A 13,298-nucleotide genomic window follows, 5' to 3' on the forward strand; every position below is an offset into this window, starting at 1 on the left:
GGACGGCGCTGGGGTCCCCCCACCCCTGCAGAGGCTGTCATGGAGCCCCAGTGGCAACGCCCCTGCACCCTCCTGTGCACGTTCCACGCGGGCCGCGGCGGGATCCGCTGTCACCCACCAAGATCTTTGTGCAAAACGAGGGTGGTGACCCCCCCGCCGATGGCGTCTGTGGCCGTCAAGCTCCCCCGTGCACAAGCTGGGTTGTGTAAATATTATTTCGTCCTAATTAAGGACATTTGGGAGCCAGCAACAAGGGGGTCCAGCCACCCGCTCGTGGGGGACGCCCTGGCGGGGGCAGGCAGAGGAAGGGCACGGGCAGGGGCCGCTGTGGTCACCAGGGGCTGCTGGCCTGGGCTGAGGGAGGCCAGGGCAGGAAGCTGCCTGGAAGTGGGCCAAGAAGCGGAATTTTTCCCACGGGGGGCTGCAGTGCCCCTCCGGCCGGGCCTGGCTGGCTGCCGGGCGCACTGACCGGGTGGGCGGCCATCTCGGTGTGAGTTAGCTGCGTGCGTCCCGTTCACGTCCAGTGCCCGTTTTTGCACCCAAGCCTGTGCACCCGACGGCCGAGGAAACGGGCCCCGGGGCCGTCTGCCCGCCTCCCCGGGCACCTGCGTGCAGGGCTGTGCCCCCAGGGGTGGGGCGGAGGGGCCCGGAGAGGAGGGGACCGCCAAGAGGAGGTCGTGGGAGAGAGACCTCGTCCCCCCGGAGTGGGGGGAGGCGGGCTGCCCCTGCCTGGGCCCCGGCCTCCAGGCGCTGCCCGGGCCGTGGGACCGGGGGCCTGCTTCGTGGTGGGCCGCGGTCCAGCCCCCGCCCGCCCCGCGCCTGGCCCCTGGGAACGGCGCGGGCGCTGCCCTCGCGCCGGCCTCTCGCTCTTATCTCGAGACTCCGGGAGTCGCTCTTCCCTGCCCGTTTCCTGGGCTGATGAAGACGGGAAGCCACGGTGCAGGCCGCCCACAGCGCCGGGGGCCACGCTGCAGTCCCGGCCCCCCCGGCGTCAGCCCCCCGGCGGGCCGTGGGACCCTCTGCCTTGCTTCCTTTCTCGGGGGAGCTAATGGCGCACTGCGCTCTTGGCATCTGCCCTGTGCATCTCCGTCGTGCCCCCCTCTGTTGGCTGTAGCCCAGCCAGCCCGGGCCCACGCACCTGCCCAGACCCCTCGCGCCCTGACGGTGGGCGGTGGGCGCGCAGGTCTCTGCTGTGCTGAGGGACTCCCCGTGGGGCTGCCTTCCCCTCGTGCACCCCTTCCCCCAGGTGGAGCAGCTCCAGGCCTGTGTCCCGCCCCTCACCAAGAGGACTTCCAGGGGTGGCAGGTGAAGTGTGGCACCCCGGCGGGGGGCTGGCCCGGGGGCCGTCTCCCAACGACAGGGCCCTGCGGCCCCCGCCAAGTGGCCTCCTGGAGCCGGACAGGACTTGGGCCCAGCAGGGGCCACCCCCTCTGACCGCCTCGCCAGCTCAACGCCCCTGTGTCCTGCCTTCCTGGGGACCCCAAGGGGGTCGCTCGCAGCCCACCCCTCTGCTAGCGGGCAGTGCCACCCAGCCCCCACCCTCTTCCTCGCCCTCCCAGCTCTGCCATGTGCGGAGCCTGAGTCGGGGGGCACGCGGCCCTGGCGGGGGGGTGGCTGGGCGCAGAGAAGGGGTGTCGGCCCCCGTGAGGGCAGTCCTCCCGCCGTGGCTGCAGGCGGGCCCGGGACGCCGCCAGCTGGAGACGGAGCCGCCCGTGCGTCGGGCGCCCCGGGAGCCCGGCAGTGAGCGCCCCCGTGCCCGCAGGAGATCGTGCTGGTCGTGTTTTTCGGGACGGAGTACGTGGTGCGCCTGTGGGCGGCCGGCTGCCGCAGCAAGTACGTGGGCGTCTGGGGCCGCCTGCGCTTCGCCCGCAAGCCCATCTCCATCATCGGTGAGTGCCCGCCGCGCGGCCTCCGGGTGGGGGGGGGGGCTCCGGGCGGGCCGAGCCCCCGTCGCCGGGCACCATCCTGCCCGCGTGGCAGGCCGTAGCGTCTGCTGGCCCCGCCCGGATCTGGAAGCTTCCGGGCTCCCTGCTGGGGACTGCCCCCGCGGTCCGTGGTGGCAGGCGGCTGGCCCCGCTCGGCTTCCAGAAGCTTCCTCCCTCCGCCCGACCGGCCGCGTGTGCGTCCCCCCGGCGTGACGCGCTGCCCGCCCGCTCCGCAGACCTCATCGTGGTCGTGGCCTCCATGGTGGTTCTCTGCGTGGGCTCCAAGGGGCAGGTGTTCGCCACGTCAGCCATCAGGTACGCAGGGCCGCCCGGGGGCGAGGCGGGCAGCGGGAGCGGAGCGCGCCGCCCGGTGAGGAAGGGTGTCACCTCGAATCGGGGGGCCCCTCTCCTTCCTCCCGGCCACCGGGAGACCCCCAGCCGGTGGCTGAGGGGGGGGGGGCGCATCTGCGTGAGTCACGTGAGCTCCCGCCACGTGAGTCCGTGCCCGCCCACCCGGGCACCGCGGGCGTCCCATCCGGCAGGCGGTGTGGGGTTCGCGCCTGCCCCGGGGGCCGGGGGGAGCGCCTGGGGAGCGGAGCGGAGGCTCGGCCGGGGCGGGGGCACCCGAGCCCGTCCCCCGTGGAGCACAGCGGCGCCCGCGCCCAGCACGCCCTCGCCTCCTCCCCAGGGGCATCCGCTTCCTGCAGATCCTGCGGATGCTGCACGTCGACCGCCAGGGCGGCACCTGGAGGCTCCTGGGCTCCGTGGTCTTTATCCACCGCCAGGTGGGCACGGCGCGGGCGGGGCGTGGGCGAGGGGCGGCGTGGGCACCCCCGCCTCCCCTTGGCCTGTCCGGCAGCCCCCGGGGTGGGCCCCCCTGTCGTGGCCGTGCGGAGACCCCAGCCCCCACCGCTCCCGCGCGCCACAGCGAGGAAAGCGGGAAGGCGGGCGCCGAGGGGGGCTGGCCGGGGCGGGGCGAAGCTGCGTCGCCCTTCCTTGAGCGCCGGGGCTGGGGGCGCAGGGCCTGGAGCGCCGTCCCCGGGGGTCTGTGTGGCCCGGCGGGGGTCCCAGGGGGGCGAGCCGGGAGGGGCGGGACGTTTCGCAGTGCGGCCTCTGCGTGGGACAGGCACGGGCCTGGAACTTTCTAGAAAGCGCCCGGGCTCGCTGCGGGGTGCCCCACGGCCCCCGCGCGCCGCTGACCGCCCGCTTGCGCAGGAGCTGATCACCACCCTGTACATCGGCTTCCTGGGCCTCATCTTTTCCTCCTACTTCGTGTACCTGGCTGAGAAGGACGCCGTCAACGAGTCGGGCCACGTGGAGTTTGGCAGCTACGCGGATGCGCTGTGGTGGGGGGTGGTAAGTCAGGCCTTCCCAGGTGGGGGCGAGCCAGGGCTGGGGGCTCGGCCCATGTGGTCCCGCTTCCCTGGGCGTTCCCGGCTGCCCGGTGTCCACGGCTGCCCAGTGTCCACGGCTGGCCCCGGGTACTGTGGCAGGGCCCTGGTGTGGGGGACGCTGGGGCCGGGTGTCTGTCCAGCGTCGTGGGCAGGAGACTCAGGACGGGTCGGGGAGAGGGAGTGAGAGGCTGGCAGAGGGGACGGCCGTGTCCTCAACAGGGCGGCTCCTGCCGCAGGCCAGGGGCCTGCCAGTGCGCAGACGGGCTGCGGCGAGCGGGCCCAGCGCCAGCGCGACCCTCACCCCCGTCCCTCACCCCCCACCCCTCGCCCCCACTGCCTGTGCCCCCCCCCCACACCTCAGGGCCTCGTGGGAGAAGTCCCACGTGTGGGGGTGGCTGCAGAAGCCCCCTGGGGCCGTGGGGGGCCGGCCCCCGGCCAGCACTGGGCAGGTGGCGGGAGGGGGCAGCAGCCAGTGGAGGAAAAGCATTGCAGGCAGGAGCGTGGGCAGGTGCAACGCTGTGTCGCAGGGCCTCGCTGGTCCTTCAAAGCACTGCACAGAAGCTGAGCGCGCGCCTGCGGAGTCCAGGGGAGCCTGGAACTGTGAGGCGGGCGACGGCGTGGCCGGGGAGGGCCTGGGGGCCCTGGGGTCCTGAGCTGGGGGGCCGATGCCCAGCCTCTCTCTGTGAGAAGGAAGGAGCATGGGGGCTCCTGGGGGCAACGGGGGTCGAGGACCCAGAGAGTGGGAGGTGGTGGGCTGCATGAGGGCGCGGGGCAGCCGTGAGGCCACGTGCCCCCTCCCCCCCGTCCTAGAGGAGGGAGCGAGGGGCCAGGGCCTGGGAAGCTGCCCTGGCAACAGGCCCGCGCATGCGCAGTGGGGGCTTCCAGAAGTTTCTGGTGTGCTAGAGGGCTCCGGGTGGGTGGGGCGTGCTGACCCAGCTCCCGAGCCTTGGCGCGGCCGGCCTGGGCAGATGTGGGCACAGCCCCTGCCGGACGCCGGGGTCGGGGGAGGCGGATGGGGCGGGGGCTGCGGGGAGCAGGGGGGCTTCCTGGGAGGCTGCAGGAAGCGCGCGGTGCCCACCCCTGCCCGCCAGGCCGCTCGCCGGTGCCTCACGCAGCAGGGAGCCCCCCACACCCCCCCCCCGGCCGCGCGGCCCCCCCACCCTCACACCTGTGCAAACACCGGGCTGCCGACCGGGAAGACAGCCCCCTTTGTGCCGGCTCTGGCACCCGCCGCCCCCGTCAGCTGCAGCCCGCCCTGGCCACCGCGCACCCCGGCTGGGGCCTCGCGCCTGGCAGCGCCTGCGCCCCCGCCACCGCCGCGGCCTTGGGGCCAGCAGCCCCCCGGTCGCCGCCGGCTGCTCGGCAGCTGTGGGCAGAATGCACCCCCGCACTTGTGGGCAGACGGTGCAAGGGGCGCAGGAGGGGGGCCGTGCTCGGAAGCCCACCTGCCGCCGCGCCCCGATGCCCCCGTGCCCTGCGCTTTAGGCCGTCTCCTCTCCCCAGGCCTGTCCGCCCCTGCACGGGGCGAGGCGCCTGCTCCGGGGCTCCTGCCCGCGGCTGGGGGCGGGTGTGGGTGGGGGCCGAGGGGAGGCCCTCGGGGGTCAGTGCGCCTCGCTGGCTGGCCTGGCACCCCAGGCAGGGGCCCACCACAGGCAGGACCCTCTTCTCAGGCGTGTGGCATCTCCTGCTAATGGGGTCAGGGGCTGCGTGGTGGGCGAGGGGACTCCCGGTCTGAACGAGGGGCCTCGTGCGGCTCCTGGTCACGTCCACGGGCCCCGGGCGTCCGCACAGACTTGGCGAGGACGACCCCTCCCGGGGGGCCGTCGGCCAGAGACGTGGGTCCCAGCCCCTGCCCCTGCCTCCGGGTGGGGCCCCACGTGTGGCCCCGCCCTGTGGACCCCCGGGGTCCACGCCACCAGGAGAAGGTGCTGGCTCTGGTGGCAAAGGGCCCCTGCCGTCCCACCCTGAGGTCTGCGGGCAGCCGTGGGCGGGCGCGCCGGGCTCAGGACCCCCAAGTGTGGCGCCCGGGCCTGGCTGCAGAGGCGCTCGCGGGGGGTGTCGGGCCCTTCGCTGCCCCTGGACAAAGTGGGTGGTCTGTGCTGGTGCGGGGACGGGGACGGGTGGGCCGTCCCTCCGGGCGTGGGCTCCCGTCCAGCACGCGGAGGCGCCGAGATGAGGCCGTTTACACCTCCCATCTCCGTCTAGGAGTTATGGCTAAAAAGCGTTACAACGGCCTGAGTCCTGCCCGCGGCCCCCTTGCTGAAGGAGGCTCCCAGAGGGCCCCCGGCCCTCCCCCTGGGTGCTGCATCCCAGCAGGGCAAGCCGGGGGTTCCTCAGCTGGAGCGGGGGCCTGCGTGAGGACCGGGCCTTGTCAGCCCTGCGGGGCGGGCGGGGTCCGTTCAGAACCTCAGTGGAAAGCCAGGAAACCGGGGCCTGGTGGGCTGGGAAGTGGCGGGGCCGGGCCCCGCTGAAAGCCGAGACTCTCCACGCTCCAGGCCGCTCCCACTCAGCACTCAGCCGTGCCCGTGGACCCCTGGGAATGAGGGCAGGAGCCACGGGCTCTGGGGGCCCATCCTGAGAGTTCCCAGCCCCATTCTGGAGAAGAGGCTTTTAAGCTGGGTTTTGTAGGATGAGGAGGAGTCCACAAAGCAGGTCCATCTGCCCAACACCAGGCGGGATTCCTTAGTGGGCTTGGCAGGCTCAGTGGAGGGGATGGGGGCACAGGATCACTTTCCTCTGGGCGGGGGGTACAGTGTGTGGGGGAGCCCTTGGAACTCTCAGGGGACAGAACTTTCTGGAACCCCGAGGGTATAGAATCATAGCCAGCGTCATGAAGCGTGTGAAGCCGAGGTGGGCTCTGGAGTTGGGGCCGGGACCTGCTGTGTTTCTCCCCGTCCGGCTCCACCCCTGGCCACTCCGGGGCCCAGGTCACCGGCCTCTGGGTCGTCTGTGAAAGGGCGTGGACACCTCCATGCACAGACCGTCAGGCAGGTGGGAGCAGGTGGACCCCGTAGCTCCTGCCCCAGCAGTCGGCTTGGAGGCCCCGCCAGCCTTCCTGCCCCTGGACCAGGGGGGCGCGGGCAAGGCTGGCCGCCGAGAGGCTCCCACGCCCAAGCGGCGCGGTGGGGACGGGGAGAGGACCGCGGACCCTGGGGGAGTGTGAACGCAGCTGCGCCGTCGAACTGGGACCGGGACAGAGCGGCTCTGTGCCTCAGTTTCCCCATCTGTAAGGCAGGGAGGACCATGGGGTCCCGTGGCCCACGGAGGCCACGTGCGTGCCGGCCATGCTGCTGTCTCGGGCACACGTCGTCCTGCGCACATGGGCTGGGGTCCGCTCCATGGGCACCGGGCACCAGCCAGGGGCCGGTGTCCTGCCTCGTGCTTAGGGCCTGTCCGGAGGTGAGAAACGCGACGGGGCCGTGGTCTGCATGTGGTGCCCACAGGGAGGCCCTTGGCGTGGCCCCGGGCAGTCAAAGAGGGCCTCCCTGAGGAGGTGACGTTTAGCCGAGGTCGCCAGGCCGGGACCCAGGCCCCCTGCACGCAGGGCCCGGAGCCTGGCTGTGCCGTGGGCAGCTCGCCCGTGGGCCCTGGGGATGGGCCCATCTCCGCGGTGCCACGTTTGGGCTCACTGGGCTGGACCGCGGGGCCGGGACGGGCTCTCGGGCCCGAGGGCACGGTGGCCTGCAGCGCCGGTCTCGTGTGCCTTGCGGCGCGGGGTCCACTTCTGCTTGGCCTCAGGCCCTCGAGCCCAGCAGGGCCACCGCCCAAGCTGGGAGCCGCCCCCGTGCCCCGGGCTGCCCGGTGCCTGCCCCGGGCTTTTCTTGGGTCGGGGGCGGGGGAGGGCCCTGCAGGAGGTGACGTTGACGGGACACGCCGTCCTGGGCTGGGGGCCGGGTCTCGGCCTCTGCTCCACGTGGCGTTTCCTCCCCGAGTCCCCCCTCCCCCGAGGACACGGGGGTGCTGAGTCCCGTTCCCCTCCCGTGTGCCCCCACCTCGGCCAGTGTCGTGCCAAAGACCCTGTTCCCGGCTGAGGCCCTGCGGCACCCAGGCCAGGAGGGGACGTGCTGGACCTGCCTGGGCCGTGGGGCTGACTCAGGGGTGTCGGCCTCCCCCCAGCACCCCTCCCGGGCATCTTGGCTCCCGAGACCCCCCGGGCGCCCTGCAGCCTCAGTTCGGGGCGGGCTCGGCCACTCTCAGTGGGGAGGCCGCACACCTGCAGGGATTCCTGGGTCCCGCTGTCCTGCGTGGGCTTGTCCCTGCTCCCCTCTGGCCGCCCCCGCCCTGGACAGGTGGCTGCCCCTGGCCTGGCTTCTGGGCCTCAAGGAGGCCGTTCCGCCCAGGAGGACGCCGCTCAGGGCAGGGCGCTGGGTTTCTGGGGTCTCCCCCGAACGTGAGGGACGATGTAAGGCCGGAACGCAGACGAAGCGACGGGGAGAGCGCGCCACCCTGGCTCCCGGGGGCCTGCGGGGGCTGGCGGCGTGGGCAGGCCTCCCTCCGACCTCCGCGGCTCCCGTCACGGGTGTGCTGTGCTGTGCTGCGGCCTGCGCGTGCATCTGGGCGTATCTGCTGTAGCCCATGGGTGCGTGTGCGTGCATTTGGGTATGCTCCTGTGTGCTGCAGCCTGTGCGTGTGTGAGTGTGCATCTGCATGTGCTGCAGCCTGCGTGTGCCCCTGCGTGCTGCGGCCCGCTGGCTGGTGCCTGGCGAGGACCCCAGGTGCCTGCTTCCTCTCTGCCCGGACGCTGCGCAGCTCCGCCCCGCGATGGCTGCTGTCGGGCGGTCCAAGCCTGACGACAGAGAACGGCCTGTCCCCGGGCTGCCTGCGTCTCTCCAGGAAGGACAAAGCCTCCCTGCAGAGCATGTTTCCTCCAAAGCGCTGCAGGGAGGGTGTTAGCCTGACACGGGGGGTCTGTGGGGCCACAGTTGGCACGGCAGGCAGCGCCCCAGAGCAGGTGGGCGCCCCCCGGGAGGACCCTGCCACCTGACCGGGGCATCCTACGACCGGCTGGCTGACCAGAAGGGGTCCGAGCCCTCCCCGAGCCAGGCCATCCGAGCCAGGAAAGTGGGGTCCCCTCGAGCAGCTCCCATCTCGGGGGGGTGGGGGGGGGCAGATTAGCAAGAGGGTCTCACTCCCTGCACCTGTGCAGGTGACAGGCTTACATGCTCCGCTCTGCACTTCCAGCCCCTTCCAGGCTAGCCCTTCCCTCCCCTCCCCCTCCCCCTTCTGCCTCCCTCCCCCCCCTCCAGCCCCCTCTTAGAAGCTGCTCCTCTGGGTGTGGTTTGCCTGGGGCTGAGGTTCCAGCGGCTCCTTAACCTTGGCTCTCAGCGCCCTGCCCGGCCTCTCACCTTCTGAAAGGGGGCTGAGTCCAGAGATCTTTCAGTTAAGGGATAAAAGTGAAAAATACGTTTCTGTGTTAATTCATTAAAATAACGCTAATCCTGCCCTGCGTTTTCACAAACAACAGCGCGAGGCACGTTCTAGAACAAACGCAGGAAGCAGGAAAGGGCTCCCGTGTCTGCAAAGCTCTTCATGGCCCGGCTCACGGGACTGGCGCGGGCCCTGGTCCCCGCCTTGAGGCTGGCGCACCTGCGGCGTCTGCCCTCCGGTCACGCCCCCGCACCTGAGTGAGTGAGCGGGGCAGGGGTGCTCCGAGGCCCTGGGGGTCCACCGAATGGTCTTGGGGCTCCTGCCCCCGCTGGCTGCCAAGTCTCGAGGGGGCGTGTCAGTGGGGAGGCCTGCGTGTCCTGCCGGTCCCTGGACGTGTGCCCGGCGCTGCCCTCCCATGCCGGCTTGTGGCTTCTGCATGTGAGCGTGGCGGCCTCGTGCCTGGGTGAGGCCCGTGGGTGAGCGTCAGCCCTGCCCAGTTGGTGTCCACCCAGGGGCTCTCCACACACGCGTGTCCATGTGGCTGTGCGTGTCCATATGACTGGGTGTCTGCATGTCCCTGTGACCGTGAGCATGTCCTGTGACTGTGGGCGTGGCCATGTGGCTGGGCGTGGCCACGAGACTGGGAGTATCTATGCGACTGGGCGTATGTGTGTGTGTCTGTGGCCGTGCAGCTGCATGGATGTCTGTGACTCTGTGTGTCCATATGACTGCATACGTGTGTGTCCGTATGACTGTGTGTGTCTGTGTGACTCTGCATGGGTGTGTCTGTACAACTGTGTGCGCGCGTGTGTACGTGTGTGTCCGTATAACCAGGTGTGTGCGTGTCCGTGTGACTGTGTGTGCCCGTGTGACTGTGTGTGTCCGTGTGATTCTCTGTGTCCATGTGACTCTGCACAGGTGTGTCCATCTGAAGGTATGTGTCCGTGTGACTCTGTGCGTCTGTGACTGTGGGCGTGTCCGTGTGACTGTGTGTGTCCGTGTGACTGTGTGTGTACGTGACCGTGTGTGCGTCCGTGCGACTGTGTGTGTCCGTGTGACTCTGCATGGGTGTGTCCGTGTGAAGGTGTGTGTCCGTGTGACTGTGTGCGTCCGTGACTGTGGTTGTGTCCGTGCGACTGTGTGTGTCCGTGTGATTCTGTGTGTCCGTGTGACTCTGCATAGGTGTGTCCATGTGAAGATGTGTGTCCGTGTGACTGTGTGCATCTGTGACTGTGGGTGCGTCCGTATGACTGTGTGGGTCCATGTGGCTGTGTGTGTCTGTGACTGTGTCCGTGTGACTGTGTGCGTCCGTGACTGTGGGTGCATCTGTGTGACTGTATGTGTCTGTGACTGTGTCCGTGTGACTTTGTGTGTCTGTGTGACTGTGCGTGTTTCTGTGTGAGTATGTCTGTGTGTCTGTGTGCGTCTGTGTGTCCGTGTGACTGTGTGTGTGTCTGTGTAAACTGTGTGTGTCCGTGTGACTGTGTGCCCGTGACCGTGTGCATCCGTGTGACAGGGCGCGTGTCCGTGTGACAGGGCGTGTGTGTAGGGCCACGGCCGGACGAGGCCCTGTGTGGTCAGCTCCGGGGACGGCTCCGCTGCCTCTCCCAGGCTGTGGCGGCTGGTGGACGCGCAGCTGGGCCATGAGGGGCCGGGGCAGGTAGAGGCGCCGAGGCCGTCCCGCAGCATCCCGGGTCCGCAGCTGGGAGCCTCGGCCTTCGTGGCACGCGTACCTGCCTTCGTGGCACGCGCACCTGCCATCAGGCTGGCAGAACCCGCCTGCAAGCGCACAGGCTTGGAACGGGAGCTTCCATGGCCCCACGCCCTGGCGCTCCCTGCTCGTCGTTTCGAGTGGCTCCGCGTGTCTCCTCAGGTGCGTGCGGGCGCTCGGGCGTCCCTGCCTGCCTCCCCCGCTCCTTCCTCGGTAGCCGGTGGGTGGCACGGGGCAGCCACGGGCCCAGGGGCTCTGTGCTCCCACAGTCCACCTCCTCCAGGGGAGCCTGACGTGGCCTGCGGCATGGCCTCTCCAGGCCCCTGCGGCCTCCGTGCCCAGCTCTGGCCTCTGGGTGGTTCTCAGGCAGGGGATCTCCCTGTGCCCGCAGAGTTGGCTCTTTCCAAAGCAGGGTGCGGGGCACAGCTGCAGGGACCCTGGAGGGGAGGGAGGTCCAGCCCAGGCCGGCGTGGCTCACGTGGACAGCACCTCTGTGCCAGGAAGCTGCGGGCCTGGCTGGGTGGGGGAGTGCCCAGGGCCCAGACTCCTCGGGCCCAGGAGTGGCCGCAGAGGCCCCAGAGGGAGTTGGCGGGGGACACCGAGTTGTGCTGCGCTCTCCTGGAGGCCCTTCTCCCCTTCTCCCACTGCGCCCCGGGCAGGCGCACCCCACGGAGGTGGCTTGAGTGGGGAAAGTCAACCGAGACACCTGTGCTGGGCTGGCACCTGGGGGGCAGCGCCCCGGGGGCACTTCCGGCCTCCTTGGGGATGGAGCCCCAGGCAGTTGGGGGCCCCACGGCGCATGCCTCGGCCTCAGCGCCCGGCGTCTAAGGCCCAGACGAGCCCCCACGGCCTCCCTCGCGGGCGGGCTGGTCCCGGGGCTGCTGACCGCTGTCCCCCCGGCTGCTGACCGCTGTCCCCCCACAGGTGACCGTCACCACCATCGGCTACGGCGACAAGGTGCCCCAGACGTGGATCGGCAAAACCATCGCCTCCTGCTTCTCCGTCTTTGCCATCTCCTTCTTTGCGCTCCCCGCGGTGGGTGCCTGGGTGGGGCCGTCCGCGCCGCGCGCAGCTGGGCCCTGGGCGGGTGGGCTCGGCCGGCATAGGGGGCCATCGCGGGCCCCTCCGTGTGCGCGGCGCCCCCAGAGGCGGAGGTGGCGAGAGCAAGCCGTCCCCGTCCCACCTGCGCGGAGCCCACGCGTCCCCGAGGGCCGTCCGGAGCTGCCGTCCCCCTTGTTCCTGAACCCCCAAGGGGGCCTCTCTGCCAGGGGTGGGGGCCACCCAGAGGGTCCCCGCCGAGGCCCACGCCCCGGGAAGCCCAGGCCACTTCTTCAGCCCTGGGGGAAGAGGCGGGCCGTGGTGGCTGCCAGGTCCCAGCGGGGGCAGGGCTGGGTTCCCAGGTGAGGGGCGGGGGCCAGGGGACACCCCTCCAGAGGTGCTGAGGGCCCGCGTGTGGTGCTTACGTGCATGCGTGTGCCGTGTTTGTGTCCTGTGCACGTTACGTATGTAGAGTGTGGACGTGCGACCCGTGCAAGGTCGAGCGGGCATGTGTCTAGTGCATGTGGAGGTAGGTGTGCAGCCGCATACGTGTGCCGTGTGTGTCGGGGAGGTACATGTGTGCGTGCCACACATATGTGGGTCATGGTCTGGATATGGGCCTGAGTGTGCACGTCACTCAGTTTCCCCCGTGCACGGGGAGCTTGCTGCCGGCTGCACCCTTTCCTCCCATCGCTAATCCTGGGGGCTTCCTGCCAACCCCTGGCCAGGGTCCCGGTGGCTCAGGCCCTGCCCCCCCCCCGCCCCGTCCTGGAAATGGGTGGGAGCCCCTTGGACCTCTCTGGGCCCTCTGTCGGGCGGGCCCCCACGCTGGCCCACGTGGGCCCCGAGCAGACCCCCCGCGCCCGCCGCCGGGTGCTGAGCAGCCCCTCCGGCCCCCCACAGGGCATCCTGGGCTCCGGCTTCGCCCTGAAGGTGCAGCAGAAGCAGCGGCAGAAGCACTTCAACCGGCAGATCCCCGCGGCGGCCTCGCTCATCCAGGTGACGGTGTGGCTGTCCCTCCCTGACCCACGCCCGCGGGCAGAGCCAGGCCCGGCCGGCTGGGGAGCCCGGAGCTGCTCCGGGTGGACGGCCGCGTGCTCGGCCCCCGGGCGCCGTGGGTGGCGTGGCCCGGCAGCTCGCGTGGGTCCACGTGGCCCGGGTACTGCACGTGCGTCCCCATCAGCGGGGTGGGCGCAGGGCTGCCCTCCCACCGGCGGCTCTGGGCGCAGGCGAGGACGACCCCCGGATTTCGTGGGGTCACTTCTGCGTGCCTGCCCGGCCGCCCCCTGCCTGTGCGTCTGTCCTCTGTCCTGTGCCGCGGAGCTGCAGGGGTGAGTCTGGGAGGGGTGAGGTGAGGCGAGGGGGACCCTGGGGGGCCCAGGACCTGTTCGTTGCAACGTCAGCTCCCTCCGGGTGGCCGAGTAGGGTCCCTGCTGGCTGCTCCCCTGTTGGGAGGCGGCGTGGACTGGCCACTGGCCGGGCGGCCCCGGGCTGAGCTCCAGGGGTGCACGAGCCCAGCTCTCCGGCGGCGGCTCATGCCCGGGGCTCCTGTGCCCTCAGAGCTGCCGTGTGGAGATGGTCCCCAGCCTGCGAGGCTGGGCAGGGCCACGGTGTGGCCCCAGGACCCTGAGCCCAGCTCCCTTGTTCCAAGCTCTCCACAGTGCACAGTGGTCCGTGTCTCCTGGTGAAGACCGGGGTGCCAATTTAATGCGCAGTCTCGGGTGCAACTCATTGGGAAAGCGCATCTGAGAGGGTTGTGCTGGGGGGCTGAGCGACCTGGCGTGGGCCTGGAGCGGGAGACCCCCAGGGATGGGGTCTGGGGGTGGGCCTCGGCCTCCCGAGCTTCCTGCCCAGGGAGGGGCG

General features: G+C 71.0%; 1 protein-coding gene across 1 annotated transcript in view; it reads left to right on the forward strand.

Moving 5' to 3' along the window:
* The window catches only part of KCNQ1 (potassium voltage-gated channel subfamily Q member 1), a 316,058-nt gene that overhangs the window by 81,129 nt on the left and 221,631 nt on the right, over window positions 1-13,298 (forward strand). The window contains exons 3-8 of the mRNA XM_058304965.2: window positions 1,763-1,889; window positions 2,162-2,240; window positions 2,614-2,710; window positions 3,141-3,281; window positions 11,322-11,432; window positions 12,339-12,434. Of these exons, the coding sequence (XP_058160948.1) occupies window positions 1,763-1,889; window positions 2,162-2,240; window positions 2,614-2,710; window positions 3,141-3,281; window positions 11,322-11,432; window positions 12,339-12,434 (651 nt within the window). The remainder of the gene's footprint in view (window positions 1-1,762; window positions 1,890-2,161; window positions 2,241-2,613; window positions 2,711-3,140; window positions 3,282-11,321; window positions 11,433-12,338; window positions 12,435-13,298) is intronic.

This window comes from Dasypus novemcinctus, chromosome 10 (assembly GCF_030445035.2).
Source record: "Dasypus novemcinctus isolate mDasNov1 chromosome 10, mDasNov1.1.hap2, whole genome shotgun sequence".
Lineage (NCBI taxonomy): Eukaryota > Metazoa > Chordata > Mammalia > Cingulata > Dasypodidae > Dasypus > Dasypus novemcinctus.